This window comes from Entelurus aequoreus, linkage group LG25, assembly GCF_033978785.1.
Source record: "Entelurus aequoreus isolate RoL-2023_Sb linkage group LG25, RoL_Eaeq_v1.1, whole genome shotgun sequence".
NCBI classification, from domain to species: Eukaryota; Metazoa; Chordata; class Actinopteri; order Syngnathiformes; family Syngnathidae; genus Entelurus; species Entelurus aequoreus.
In genome coordinates this window covers 29500640-29517650 of record NC_084755.1, presented here as the reverse complement: position 1 = coordinate 29517650, position 17011 = coordinate 29500640, and the positions used below count along the sequence as shown (strand labels likewise).

The following is a 17011-nucleotide window of genomic DNA, read 5'->3' as shown; positions in this document are numbered from 1 at the left end:
CAGGAATAGACAAAATAATAATAATAATAGTGAAGGGATAAATCCATGTATCTGAAAAGCCCTGCTACGTCGTTGCATGCGACATTGAACGCCACACAAGTGTGAGAAAATTAAAGAAGTGGTTTCAAATAACAGTAAAAAAAAAAACCCTAACAGCAATTAGACAGGGCTATTTTTTTGTACCTATAAACACAATTTTAAAAAAGTCCACAGCAGAGGACGCTGGTTCTTAGGAATATACAAAACAATAATAATAATAATAACAGTGAAGGGATAAATCCATGTATTTCAATAGCACTGCTACGTCACTGCATGCGACAGTGAATGCCACACGAGTGTGAGAAAATTAAAGAAGTGGTTTCAAATAAGAGTAAAAAAAACAAAACCTAACAGCAATTAGACAGGGCTATTTTTGGTACCTATAAACAAAAATAAATAAATTTTAAAAAAGTCCACAGCAGAGGACGCTGGTTCTTAGGAATATACAAAAACAATAATAATAATAACAGTGAAGGGATAAATCCATGTACTTGAATAGCCCTGCTACGTCACTGCATGCGACATTGAACGCCACACGAGTGTGAGAAAATTAAAGAAGTGGTTTCAAATAAGAGTAAAAAAAACCAAAACCTAACAGCAATTAGACAGGGCTATTTTTTTTTACCTATAAACAAAAAGAAATAAAAAAGAAATCCACAGCAGAAGATGCTGGTTCTTAGGAATATACAAAACAATAATAATAATAACAGTGAAGGGATAAATCCATGTAGTTGAAAAGCCCTGCTACGTCACTGCATGCGACAGTGAACGCCACACGAGTGTGAGAAAATTAAAGAAGTGGGTTCAAATAAGAGTAAAAAAAACAACTAACAGCAATTAGACAGGGCTTTTTTTTTTTAACCTATAAAGAAAAATACATTTTAAAAAAGTCCACAGCAGAGGACGCTGGTTCTTAGGAATATACAAAACAATAATAATAATAATGATAACAGTGAAGGGATAAATCCATGTATTCCAATAGCACTGCTACGTCACTGCATGCGACAGTGAACGCCACACGAGTGTGAGAAAATTCAAAAAGTGGTTTCAAATAAGAGTAAAAAAAAAAACTAACAGCATTTAGACAGGGCTATTTTTTTGTACCTATAAACAAAAATTAAAAAGTCCACAGCAGAGGACGCTGGTTCTTGGGAATATACAAAACAATAATAATAATAATAACAGTGAAGGGATAAATCCATGTATTTGAATAGCCCAGCTACGTCACTGCTTGCGACAGTGAACGCCACACGAGTGTGATAAACTTAAAGAAGTGGTTTCAAATAAGAGTAAAAAAAAAAACTAACAGCAATTAGACAGGGCTATTTTTTGTACCTATAAACAAAAATAAATACATTAAAAAAAGTCCACAGCAGAGGACGCTGGTTCTTAGGAATATACAAAAACAATAGTAATAATAACAGTGAAGGGATAAATCCATGTATTTGAATAGCCCAGCTACGTCACTGCTTGCGACAGTGAACGCCACACGAGTGTGATAAAATTAAAGAAGTGGTTTCAAATAAGAGTAAAAAAAACCTAACAGCAATTAGACGGGGCTATTTTTTTGTACCTATAACAAAAATAAATAAATTTTAAAAAGTCCACAGCAGAGGACGCTGGTTCTTAGGAATATACAAAAACAATAGTAATAATAACAGTGAAGGGATAAATCCATGTATTTCAATAGCCCAGCTACGTCACTGCTTGCGACAGTGAACGCCACACGAGTGTGAGAAAATTAAAGAAGTGGTTTCAAATGAAATGTAAAAAAACTTCCTTCCAGATGTTGACAAAATGACAGTTTGAAGTCTATCACGAACAACCCCCTTCCCACAGACACACACACACAGACACACACACACACACACACACACACACATCGGATCCATTGCGCGCCACATCACGTGTTGCGTTCAAGTGCAAAACCTGCAAATTAGCCAAGCCGCGTTTCATCCCATGAAAAAAAACAGGAACGTATAACACAAGAGGATGATTCTTTTTTTTCTTTTTTTCCCCCAACAAACACTTTCTCCCACTCTCAAATAATGCGTGGAACCATGCACTTAGCCTCCCCTCTTTTCCCCCCCTATGAAATACATAACCGCCATTTTCTGCGTCTCCCAAAAAAAAATAAAAAAAATAAAAGTTTTCCACGACACAAACGCCGCTGCGATCAAGTCGGAGGAGTGACCCACGCACACACACACACACACACACACACACACACGCACACGTAAACATTTTTTTTTGCCATAAAAATAAAAAATAAAATAAAATAGCCGGGCACAAAAGAGCAGCAGAGAAGAGTTTACCTGTGTCAAGCAGTACGGGGAGTACATGGTGACTTTTCACACGGAGGACGCGCCGACGAGCTTAGTTAAGTTGCGTGGAAGCTCGGCGTGCTGCTGCATGGCACTCACTCGCCGTCCTGCTTCTCTCACTCCATGCTGCGAGCGTACAGTACGCCAGACCCCGCCTAGAAAGCTCACATAAACTTTGAGGGACAAAACTTCGCCTCCCGCACCACTCCCCCCTCTTCGCTCGGCTCCTCTTTGCAGTAAAGGCGCGCTTCGTGGTGTGTGTTTTTTTTTTTTTTTTTTTTTTTGGTACGATATATACCGCAAATAATCACATCCAGTTGCGTTCACGGACCGAGCAGATGCGATAGCGATCGTATCATGAGCGCGGCGATGACACGCGAACGCATCATGAGAACGGACGCGGCAGCTGCGAGGCGAGCGTGGAATGTGTCGTGTATATTTTCAGATGAGCGATTTACGTTGTGACAGAGGATTATCCACCTCGTCCATTTTCTACTCGTAACTTAAAACAAAGTAAAAAAAAAATTAAAGTTTTTTTTTTGGTCAACTCTTACTTTGATAATATTGGAAACACACGGAACATGTTTTTTTTTATAGAAAGCAGGGGTGTCAAAGACATTTTAGATCGGGGGCCACGTTTAACCAATACCGCTGTTTAAATGTAGGTGTATATACCTTTAATAATGCTGTTTACATGTCGGTGAATATACCTTTAATAATGCTGTTTATATGTCGGTGAATATACCTTTAATAATGCTGTTTATATGTCGGTGAATATACCTTTAATAATGCTGTTTACATGGAGGTGTATATACCTTTAATAATGCTGTTTACATGTCGGTGAATATACCTTTAATAATGCTGTTTATATGTCGGTGAATATACCTTTAATAATGCTGTTTATATGTCGGTGAATATACCTTTAATAATGCTGTTTACATGTCGGTGAATATACCTTTAATAATGCTGTTTACATGGAGGTGTATATACCTTTAATAATGCTGTTTACATGTCGGTGAATATACCTTTAATAATGCTGTTTATATGTCGGTGAATAATGCTGTTTACATTGAGGTGAATATAACTTTAATAATGCTGTTTACATGTAGGTGGATATACCTTTAATATTGCTGTTTACATGTAGGTGAATATACCTTTAATAATGCTGTTAACATGTCGGTGAATGTACCTTTAATAATGCTGTTTACATGTAGGTGAATATACCTTTAATATTGCCGTTTAAATGTAGGTGTATATACCTTTAATAATGCTGTTTAAAAGTAGGTGAATATACCTTTAATATTGCCATTTAAATGTAGGTGTATATACCTTTAATAATGCTGTTTAAATGTAGATGAATATACCTTTAATATTGATGTTTGAATGTAGCTGTATATACCTTTAATAATGTTGTTTAGATGTAGGTTTATATACCTTTAATAATGCTGTTTACATGTAGGTGAATATACCTTTAATAATGCTGTTTACATGTAGGTGGATATACCTTTAATATTGCTGTTTACATGTAGGTGGATATACCTTTAATATTGCTGTTTACATGTAGGTGGATATACCTTTAATATTGCTGTTTACATGTAGGTGAATATACCTTTAATAATGCTGTTTACATGTAGGTGGATATACCTTTAATATTGCTGTTTACATGTAGGTGAATATACCTTTAATAATGCTGTTAACATGTCGGTGAATATACCTTTAATAATGCTGTTTACATGTAGGTGAATATACCTTTAATATTGCCGTTTAAATGTAGGTGTATATACCTTTAATAATGCTGTTTAAAAGTAGGTGAATATACCTTTAATATTGCCATTTAAATGTAGGTGTATATACCTTTAATAATGCTGTTTAAATGTAGATGAATATACCTTTAATATTGATGTTTGAATGTAGCTGTATATACCTTTAATAATGTTGTTTAGATGTAGGTTTATATACCTTTAATAATGCTGTTTACATGTAGGTGAATATACCTTTAATAATGCTGTTTACATGTTGGTGAATATACCTTTAATAATGCGGTTTACATGCAGATGAATATACCTTTAATAATGCTGTTTACATGTTGGTGAATATACCTTTAATAATGCTGTTTACATGGAGGTGAATATACCTTTAATAATGCTGTTTACATGGAAGTGAATATACCTTTAATGATGCTGTTTACATGCAGGTGAATATACCTTTAATAATGCTGTTTACATGTAGGTGAACGAACATACATTTAATAATGCTGTTTACATGTTGGTGAATATACCTTTAATAATGCTGTTTACATGGAGGTGAATATACCTTTAAAAATGCTGTTTACATGGAGGTGAATATACATTTAATATTGCTGTTTAAATGTATATGTATATACCTTTAATATTGCTGTTTACATGTAGGTGAATATACCTTTAATAGTGCTGTTTACATGTAGGTAAATATACCTTTAATATTGCTGTTTAAATGTAAATGTATATACCTTTAATATTGCTGTTTACATGTAGGTGAATATACCTTTAATAATGCTGTTTACCTGGAGGTGAATATACCTTTAATAATGTTGTTTACATGTCGGTGAATACACCTTTAATAATGCTGTTAACATGTCGGTGAATATACCTTTAATAATGCTGTTTACATGTCGGTGAATATACCTTTAATAATGCTGTTTACATGTAGGTGTATATACCTTTAATAATGCTGTTTACATGTAGGTGAATATACCTTTAATATTGCCATTTGAATGTAGGTGTATATACCTTTAATAATGCTGTTTCAATGTAGGTGAATGTACCTTTAATATTGCTGTTTAAATGTAGGTGTATATACCTTTAATAATGCTGTTTAAATATAGCTGTACATACCTTTAATATTGCTGTTTAAATGTAGGTGTACATACCTTTAATAATTCTGTTTACATGTAGATGAATACAGCATTAATAATGCTGTTTACATGTAGGTGAGTATACCTTTAATTATGCTGTTTACATGTAGGTGAATATACCTTTAATAATACTGTTTACATGTCGGTAAATATACCTTTAATAATGCTGTTTACATGTCGTGAATATACCTTTAATAATGCTGTTTACATGTCGGTGAGTATACCTTTAATAATGCTGTTTACATGTAGGTGAATATACCTTTAATAATGCTGTTTACATGTCGGTAAATATACCTTTAATAATGCTGTTTACATGTCGGTGAATATATCTTTAATATTGTTGTTTAAATGTAAATGTATATACCTTTAATATTGCTGTTTACATGTAGGTGAATATACCTTTAATAATGCTGTTTACCTTGAGGTGAATATACCTTTAATAATGTTGTTTACATGTCGGTGAATACACCTTTAATAATGCTGTTAACATGTCGGTGAATATACCTTTAATAATGCTATTTACATGTCGGTGAATATACCTTTAATAATGCTGTTTACATGTAGGTGAATATACCTTTAATATTGCCGTTTGAATGTAGGTGTATATACCTTTAATAATGCTGTTTCAATGTAGGTGAATGTACCTTTAATATTGCTGTTTAAATGTAGGTGTATATACCTTTAATAATGCTGTTTAAATATAGCTGTACATACCTTTAATATTGCTGTTTAAATGTAAATGTATATACCTTTAATATTGCTGTTTACATGTAGGTGAATATACCTTTAATAATGCTGTTTACCTGGAGGTGAATATACCTTTAATAATGTTGTTTACATGTCGGTGAATACACCTTTAATAATGCTGTTAACATGTCGGTGAATATACCTTTAATAAAGCTGTTTACATGTCAGTGAATATACCTTTAATAATGCTGTTTACATGTAGGTGTATATACCTTTAATAATGCTGTTTACATGTAGGTGAATATACCTTTAATATTGCCGTTTGAATGTAGGTGTATATACCTTTAATAATGCTGTTTCAATGTAGGTGAATGTACCTTTAATATTGCTGTTTAAATGTAGGTGTATATACCTTTAATAATGCTGTTTAAATATAGCTGTACATACCTTTAATAATGCTGTTTACATGTAGATGAATACACCATTAATAATGCTGTTTACATGTAGGTGAGTATACCTTTAAATATGCTGTTTACATGTAGGTGAATATACCTTTAATAATGCTGTTTACATGTCGGTAAATATACCTTTAATAATGCTGTTTACATGTCGGTGAATATACCTTTAATAATGCTGTTTACATGTCGGTGAGTATACCTTTAATAATGCTGTTTACATGTAGGTGAATATACCTTTAATCATGCTGTTTACATGTCGGTAAATATACCTTTAATAATGCTGTTTACATGTCGGTGAATATATCTTTAATATTGTTGTTTAAATGTAGAGGTTTATACCTTTAATAATGCTGTTTACATGTAGGTGAACATACATTTAATAATGCTGTTTACATGTAGGTTAATATACCTTTAATAATGCTGTTTACATGGAGGTGAATATACCTTTAATAATGCTGTTTACATGGAGGTGAATACACCTTTAATAATGCTGTTTACATGGAGGTGAACATACCTTTAATAATGCTGTTTACATGGAGGTGAATATACCTTTAATAATGCTGTTTACATGTTGGTGAATATACCTTTAATAATGCTGTTTACATGCAGGTGAATATACCTTTAATAATGCTGTTTACATGGAGGTGAATATACCTTTAATAATGCTGTCTACATGTAGGTGAATATACCTTTAATAATGCTGTTTACATGGAGGTGAATATACCTTTAATAATGCTGTTTACATGGAGGTGAATATACCTTTAATAATGCTGTTTACATGGAGGTGAATATACATTTAATAATGCTGTTTACATGTAAGTGAATATACCTTTAATAATGCTGTTTACGTGTAGGTAAATATACCTTTAATATTGCTGTTTAAATGTAAATGTATATACCTTTAATATTGCTGTTTACATGTAGGTGAATATACCTTTAATAATGCTGTTTACATGGAGGTGAATATACCTTTAATAATGTTTACATGTCGGTGAATATACCTTTAAAAATGCTGTTAACATGTCGGCGAATATACCTTTAATAATGCTGTTTACATGTCGGTGAATATACCTTTAATAATGCTGTTTACATGTAGGTGTATATACCTTTAATAATGCTGTTTACATGTAGGTGAATATACCTTTAATATTGCCGTTTGAATGTAGGTGTATATACCTTTAATAATGCTGTTTCAATGTAGGTGAATATACCTTTAATAATGCTGTTTAAATATAGCTGTATATACATTTGATAATGCTGTTTACATGTAGGTGAATATACCTTTAATATTGCCGTTTTAATGTAGGTGTATATACCTTTAATAATGCTGTTTCAATGTAGGTGAATATACCTTTAATATTGCTGTTTAAATGTAGGTGTATATACCTTTAAAAATGCTGTTTAAATATAGCTGTATATACCTTTAATAATGCTGTTTACATGTAGATGAATATACCATTAATAATGCTGTTTACATGTAGGTGAATATACCATTAATATTGCTGTTTAAATCATACTTGCCAACCCTCCCGTTTTTAGCGGGAGAATCCAGATATTCAGCGCCTCTCCCGACAACCTCCCGACAGAGATTTTCTCCCGACAAACTCCCGGTATTCAGCCGGAGCTGGAGGCCACACCCCCCCCCAAAAAAAGTCTGCCCCAGCTGCGATTGGACCTGATCAGCTTCCGGGTACAAGTACTGGAGTACCAATTGCTTGCCAGGGAAGATCTTCCCCAGGAAGCAAGGATTGACCGGTTTTGGGCCATGCTAGGGAGAGATGGAAGATTCCACACTCTCGTGCATTTGATGAAAGCACTTTTGTGCGTGCCACACAGCAATGCATCATCAGAGAGAGTGTTCAGCATGGTTAGAAAAATAGTGACAGAGAATAGAAAGAGGATGGACAATTCAACCCTTAACAAAGCATTGTACTTTCAAGTACAACAATGAGTATGAGTATGTGTGTGTGTGTATATGTGTAAATAAATGAACACTAAAATTCAAGTATTTATTTTATTTATATATATAATAAAATATATATATATATATATAATAATACAAAAAAAAAAAATATATATATATATATATAGCTAGAATTCACTGAAAGTCAAGTATTTATATATATATATATATATATATATATATATATATATATATATATATATATATATATATATATGTATATATATATATATGAAATACTTGAATTTGTGAATTCTAGCTGTAAATATACTCTCCTCTTAACCACGCCCTAACCACGCCCCCGCCCCAACCACGCCCCCCCACACCTCCCAATATTGGAAGTCTCAAGGTTGGCAAGTATGGTTTAAATGTAGGTGTATATACCTTTAATAATGCTGTTTACATGTCGGTGAATATACCTTTAATAATGATGTTTACATGCAGGTGAATATACCTTTAATAATGCTGTTTACATGGAGGTGTATATACCTTTAATAATGCTGTTTACATGTCGGTGAATATACCTTTAATAATGCTGTTTACATGTCGGTGAGTATACCTTTAATGATGCTGTTTACATGTCGGTAAATATACCTTTAAAGGCCTACTGAAACCCACTACTACCGACCATGCAGTCTGATAGTTTATATATCAATGATGAAATCTTAACATTGCAACACATGCCAATACGGCCGGGTTAACTTATGAAGTGACATTTAAAATTTCCCGGGAAATATCCGGCTGAAACGTCGCGGTATGATGACGTATGCGCGTGACGAAGTCAGTTTAACGGAAGTTATGGTACCCCGTAGAATTCTATACAAAAAGCTCTGTTTTCTGTTTGTTTAATGAACAATGAAGGCTGCAAAGAAGACAGTTGTAGGTGGGATCGGTGTATTAGCAGCGGACTACAGCAACACAACCAGGAGGACTTTGTTGGAGAGCAGACGCACTAGCCGCCGACCTCACCTTGACTTCCTACGTCTCCGGACCGCCAAACGCATCGGGTGAAGTCCTTCGTCCTTCCGCCGATCGCTGGAACGCAGGTGAGCACGGGTGTTGATGAGCAGATGAGGGCTGGCTGGCGTAGGTGGAGAGCTAATGTTTTTAGCATAGCTCTGTGCGGTCCGGTTGCTAAGTTGCTAAGTTAGCTTCAATGGCGTCGTTAGCACAGCGTTGTTAACCTTCGCCAGCCTGGAAAGCATTAACCGTGTATTTACATGTCCACGGTTTAATAGTATTGTTGATTTTCTATCTATCCTTCCAGTCAGGGGTTTATTTTTTTTGTTTCTATATGCAGTTAAAGCACGATGCTATCACGTTAGCTTGTAGCTAAAGCGTTTCGCCGATGTATTGTTGTGGAGATAAAAGGCACTGTGAATGTCCATTTCGCGTTCTCGACTCTCATTTTCAAGAGGATGTAGTATCTCAGGTGGTTTAAAATACAAATCCGTGATCCACAATAGAAAAAGGAGAGAGTGTGGAATCCAATGAGCAAGCTTGTACCTAAATTACGGTCAGAGCGAAAATAAATATGTATTTCACTGCATTCTAACGTTCCTCGTCCACAAATCTTTCATCCTCGCTCAAATTAATGGGGTAATGGTCCGAATCGCTCTAGCTGCGTTGAAAACAATAGGAAAATATGAGGGAGTTAACAACTGACAACGTCACGCTACTTCCGGTACAGGCAAGGTTTTTTTTTATCAGAGACCAAAAGTTGCGAACTTTATCGACGTTGTTCTATACTAAATCCTTTCAGCAAAAATATGGCAATATCGCAAAATGATCAAGTATGACACATAGAATGGATCTGCTATTCCCGTTTAAATAAAAAAAAATCATTTCAGTAGGCCTTTAATAATGCTGTTTACATGTTGGTGAATATACCTTTAATATTGTTGTTTAAATGTAGATGTTTATACCTTTAATAATGCTGTTTACATGTAGGTGAATATACCTTTAATAATGCTGTTTACATGGAGGTGAATATACCTTTAATAATGCTGTTTACATGGAGGTGAACATACCTTTAATAATGCTGTTTACATGGAGGTGAATATACCTTTAATAATGCTGTTTACATGGAGGTAAATATACATTTAATAATGATGTTTACATGTAGGTGAATATACCTTTAATAATGCTGTTTACATGGAGGTGAATATACCTTTAATAATGCTGTTTACATGTAGGTGAATAAACCTTTAATATTGTTGTTCAAATGTAGATGTATATACCGTAATTTCCGGACTATAAGCCGCTACTTTTTCCCCTCGTTCTGGTCCCTGCGGCTTATACAAGGGTGCGGCTTATTTACGGCCTGTTCTTCTCCGACACCGACGAAGAGGATTTCGGTGGTTTTAGTACGCAGGAGGAAGACGATGACACAATGATTAAAGACTGACTTTTCATATACCGGTAGGCTGGTTATTTTGATAACGTACAGGTGAGCACTTTGTATTACTTTGCACCGTTGTATTATTTGTACTCTGCACGAATGCTGTTCGCCATGTCAAAGATGTGAAAGTTTGATTGAATGATTGAAAGATTTATTGTTAATAAATGGGACGCTTTGCGTTCCCAAACAGTCATCTCTGTCCCGACAATCCCCTCCGTGGTAGCAGGAACCCCTATATACTACGGTAATTACACATCAAAACCCTGCGGCTTATAGTCGGGTGCGGCTTATATATGGAGCCATCTGTATGTTCCCCTAAATTTAGCTGGTGCGGCTTATAGTCAGGTGCGGCTTATAGTCCGGAAATTACGGTACCTTTAATAATGCTGTTTACATGTAGGTGAATATACCTTTAATAATAACTTAAAAACAAAGACAACTTCAGATTGTCTTCTTTGTTCAAAAACAGAACAAGCACATTCTGAAATTGTACAAATCATAATGTTGTTGTGGGTTTTTTACACTTACTTGTTGCGGTTAATAGTATTCTGTCTTTATTTGTTGTTATTTATACTTTCTAAATAAATGATGTGATAATGTTCACCAGTCAACTCATTGGTGTTAATTTTCAATCTATCAAGATAAAAAAATTATATCAATATCAAATTACAGTATGTTATTTATGCATTTTGCTCAATGTCCTCAACTGTTGCACTAACATCATGTGGTTTATTTTGTACATATGTAGCATCATCTACAAAGATACAAAGAATTGCTATTGCGACATCCAGTGGACACATTTAGAACAGCAGTTTCTTGCATTCAAAAATTTCAGGTTAATTTCTATACTTAGCAAACTCATCCAACGGGCTGGATAGAACCTGTTCGTGGGCCTGATCCGGCCCCCGGGCCGTATGTTTGACACCCCTGATATGAAGGGATAACACATTTTATTCTGAATGATATGTCTCTATGGCAGAGGTCCGCGTTAACGTGTTATCACCAAGTACCGCCTCAGAAAACACTTGACTCTCCAAGTACCACCACGATGACCAACATTGAAGTACAGTAGCGTAATAGGCCTAATTAGTCAGGGGTCGGCAACCCAAAATGTTGAAACAGCCATATTGGACCAAAACTACAAAAAAATGAATCTGTCTGGAGCCGCATTATACGCCTTATATAAGTGTTATAATGAAGTGTCTATATTAGCTATATTAGCCTACTATCAAAATGACTTTAAAAGTCTTATATAAGTGTTATAATGAAGACAACACATGATATAAGTGTCTATGTTAGATATATTAGCCTACTATCAAAATGGCTATGTGTCGCAGGCTGACGCTAATCTTCCTTTTACAACATTGGAAAACATTAGCAAAAAGGTCTTCTTCTAATGGATTTATCACAATCTTTGGCGAGCCGGGTAAAGTTTGCTGTGGTCTGGAACAACATGGCACACAAACAACAATCAGAAATGCAGCCAATATTACATACAGATAATGTGTCATGAGACATAAAAAAAAGAAATACACAGAGGACATAAGTAAAGGAAATTAAATGAGCTCAAATATACCTACCAACGAGGCATAATGATGCAATACGTACATACAGCTAGCCGAAATAGCATGTTAGCATCGGTGAGCTTGCAGTCATGCACTGACCAAATATGCCTGATTAGCACTCCACACAAGTCATTAACCTCAACAAAGCTCACCTTTGAGCATTCACGCACAGCATAAAACATTTGGTGAACAAAATGAGACAAAAGAAGGAGTAGCATAAACCATGTCTTTCTGTGGCAGCGTCGGAGAAAGTTGTACATGTAAACAAACTACGGTGAGTTCAAGGACCGCCGAAATTAGTAGGACAAAATTTAAGTGTGAATATTTACTAAATTGTTTTTGATAATTGTTTTCACAGTTATCAATGTTATTATTCTTACTTGGAAACAGGTAGATTATTGAATTATTGATATTTTTTGGTACAGAGGAGGCTGGACACAAGACATTGATACGTTGATTATACATACATGTCCTTTAAAATTGACTTTGAAACAACGTTGCAAAAATAGTCATATTTGTAAATTGAGACAACGTTGATCTCTAACGTTGGATCCACAGTTGGTTGAGAAATGACCAAATTTCAACGATCAAATCAACGTCAGAACCCAACATTGATTAAACGTCGTCAAAAAGCATGTTGTTTCAACGTTGTATTTGTGTTGTAGAATATTGGTTGGGAAATGACCAAAATTCAATGGTCAAATCAACATCACAACCTGATATTGAATAAACGTTGTCAAAAAGCATGGTTTTTTTTTAAACGTTGTATTTGTTTTATAGAATATTGGTTAGGAAATTACCAAAATTCAATGGTCACATCAACGTCACAACCTGATATTGAATAAACGTTGTCAAAAAGCATGTTGTTTCAAAATTGTATTTGTGTTGTAGAATATTGGTTGGGAAATGACCAAAATTCAATGGTTACATCAACGTCATCACAACCTGATATTGAATAAATGTCGTCAAAAAGCATGTTGTTTCAACGTTGTATTTGTGTTGTAGAATATTGGTTGGGAAATGACCAAAATTCAATGGTCAAATCAACGTCAGAACCCAACATTGATTAAACGTCGCCAAAAAGCATGTTGTTTCAAAATTGGATTTGTTTTATAGAATATTGGTTAGGAAATGACCAAAATTCAATGGTCAAATCAACGTCAGAACCCAACATTGATTAAACGTCGCCAAAAAGCATGTTGTTTCAACGTTGTATTTGTTTTTATAGAATATTGGTTAGGAAATGACCAAAATTCAATGGTCAAATCAACGTCAGAATCCAACATTGATTCAACGTTGTCAAAAAGCATGTTGTTTCAACATTACGTTGGAGTTGCTCAACATCGGGACCTAATTTAACAAGTTCTCAATGTTGTTTCAATGTCTTGTTCCCACTGGGGGGACTCGATAAGTTTTGACTTCCTCCCGCTCCTTTTTAACATATAAATGGCAAACACATTTAGCTACTGGGTTTTTATTTTTATTATTCACTTTTGTTACGGAGTTATCATTTCTATGTTGATTATTGTTCATGTTCAAAACGAAATGGAAAAATCAAATAATGAGATTTTCACATTGGGAATGAGACATTTGATTTGGAATGAGATGTCTGTATGGCATGGATTCTCAAACTGTGCCACCACTAGATGGCGCCCGTGTAACTAATATGGTAGAGTCTTGTATAAAAAGAGTAAAGCCAACTGGTTTTCAGGCGACCAGAACAAAACAGACCCAAAACAGAATATCCTTGAATCTCAGTAAACTAAAATACCGTATTTTTCAGAGTATAAGTCGCTCCGGAGTATAAGTCGCACCGGCCGAAAATGCATAATAAAGAAGGAAAAAAACATATATAAGTCGCACTGGAGTATAAGTCGCATTTTTGGGGGACATTTATTCGATAAAACCCAACACCAAGAATAGACATTTGAAAGGCAATTTAAAATAAATAAAGAATAGTGAGGCATAAATAACCAACTGAGAACGTGCCTGGTATGTTAACGTAACATATTATGGTAAGAGTCATTCAAATAACTATAACATATAGAACATGCTATACGTTTACCAAACAATCTGTCACTCCTAATCGCTAAATCCCATGAAATCTTATACGTCTAGTCTCTTACGTGACTGAGCTAAATAATATTAATTGATATTTTACGGTAATGTGTTAATAATTTCACACATAAGTCGCTGAGTATAAGTCGCACCCCCGGCCAAACTATGAAAAAAACTGCGACTTATAGTCCGAAAAATACGGTAATGCAATTCGGTAACAGTAGGAGAGAAAGTCAAACACAAATACAAATAGACGGACATTGAAAGAGGAAAATAAACTACATTTTGTTATAATAGATTAGATCATTCTGTTAAAGGGGAACTGCACTTTTTTTTGGAATGTTGCCAATCGTTAACAATCATTATGAAAGGCATGACGACAGATGTATTTTCTTTTAAGTTAAGTTAAAGTGTCAATTATTGTCTTTTAATGCATTCTAACTCGTACATAAAAGTCAGTTTACTGCAGAGTCAATAGGAGGTCCTCTATTCCGCTTATAAAACCCAATAAAAAAACATCCAAAACGTGCCAACAATACTCTATTTACATTTGGTGACGTGAATATTAACCAAGTATTAGTGATATTGTTATTATAAGTGCTAACGCAGACAAACTATTTATAGCGGTACCGTGAACTTACACGTTTCTTAAAAGTATCAACCCTGCAGGACGAGGAATAGCTAAACATGCTTCACTACCATGAATTGATTAACGTGGACCCGACTTAAACAAGTTGAAAAACTTATTCGGGTGTTACCATTTAGTGGTCAATTGTACGGAATATGTACTGTACTGTGCAATCTACTAATAAAAGTTTCAATCAATCAATCAAAAACTACACACCGTAGGAGGATACAATAGCTCACCGGCGTCACAATGTAAACAAACGCCATGGGTGGATCTACACCTGACATCCACTGTATTGATACCAAGTACAAGAGCGTATCTAGTCGATACTACTATGATTACATCAATATTTTTCATTGTCACAAAAATGTTTTTTTTTTTTTTTTTTTTTTTTAATTCATAGACATGCACCTGGGGATGGGTTGATTGGCGACACTAAATTGGCCCTAGTGTGTGAATGTGAGTGTGAATATTGTCCGTCTATCTGTGTTGGCCCTGCGATGAGGTGGCGACTTGTCCAGGGTGTACACCGCCTTCCGCCCAAATGCAGCTGAGATAGGCTCCAGCGAACCCCCACCACCCCGAAAGGGACAAGCAGTAGAAAATGGATGGATGGATGGATTATATTCATAAACTCAGGAAATACCTCCCTGGACACATGACAACTTAACTTATGACCAATGTATTATCCTGTAACTACTTGGTATCGGATCGATACCTAAATGTGTGGTATCATCCAAAACTAATGTAAAGTATCAAACAACAGAAGAATAAGTGATTATTACATTTAAACAGAAGTGTAGATAGAGCATGTTGAAACAGAAAATAAGCAGATATTAACAGTAAATGAACAAGTGGATTAATAATAAATTTTTACAGCTTGTCCCTCATAATTTTGACAAAATAATAGAATGATAAATGATGTTACTGCATATGTCAGCAGACTAATTAGGAGCCTTTGTTTGTTTCCTTACTACTAAAAGACAAGTTGTCTAGTATGTTCACTATTTTATTCAAGGACTAAAGTGTTCTTCGATTGCAATAAGAAACATATGTTTCATGTACCCTAAGATTTTTTGTTAAAATAAAGCCAATAATGCCATTTTTTGTGGTTCTCTTTATTTAGAAAAGTATCGAAAAGTATCGAAATACATTTTGGTATGGAGACAACCCTATTTGATGGTAAAGTCTAATTCAAGGAAGCAGGGACAAACAACACGGGCTATTTAGCTGATGTTCAAAGTAATTTAAATTCATATATTAAGTTTAATTGAATGTTGTCTGTCTATCTGTGTTGGCCCTGTGATGAGGTGGCGACTTGTCCAGGGTGTACCCCGCCTTCCGCCCGAATGCAGCTGAGATAGGCTCCAGAGACCTCCCGCCACCCCAAAAGGGACAAGCGGTAGAAAATGGATGGATGGATGGAAGTTTAATTGATTAAATATGCAATCAGATCCATGTGCAGAAGGCTTTGCTTCATAAAAATTTATTTTATCATAAATTCTCATCTCTCCAAGGGAGTGGGACACATGTCAAAAAGCAACGATTCAGTGGAATGGCCCAAAACCAATCGAGTCCAACTGGGCTTCGTGAAAATATGACAAATGTTGTTCAGTTGCAGCTCCTGATGCAATAATTTCACCCGAGCTCTGGATTTAACACCTTCATTCATTCATTGGCGGGATGTGTGAATAGGCGCATTATTTCATGAAGTGAAGACTATTTATCCACTGAACCATTTTTCACCCTGTCCAGAGGCCACATCTGTACTTTTAAAGCCAGGCCAAGCCAAACACTGGAGCTGAAAGGAAAAATAATGCCAAATACTGAGAACAGAGGTACTGTATAATCATGCAGTATCAAAATACCATAGTGAAGAAACTGTGTGCATGTGTCACACACACACACACACACACACACACACACACACACACACACACACACACACACACACACACACACACACACACACACACACACACACACACACACACA

At 35.1% G+C, this 17011-nt stretch overlaps 1 protein-coding gene across 8 annotated transcripts in view; it reads right to left on the bottom strand.

Moving 5' to 3' along the window:
- The window catches only part of nfixb (nuclear factor I/Xb), a 511053-nt gene that overhangs the window by 387667 nt on the left and 106375 nt on the right, over positions 1–17011 (bottom strand). The window contains exon 1 of one of the 8 annotated variants that reach the window (XM_062037123.1): positions 2355–3049. The exons of the other annotated variants lie outside the window; for them this stretch is intronic. Coding sequence (XP_061893107.1) covers positions 2355–2381 — 27 coding nt within the window. The 5' untranslated portion in view covers positions 2382–3049. Of the gene's footprint in view, positions 1–2354; positions 3050–17011 lie in introns of those variants that run through there. 8 annotated transcript variants of the gene reach the window in all.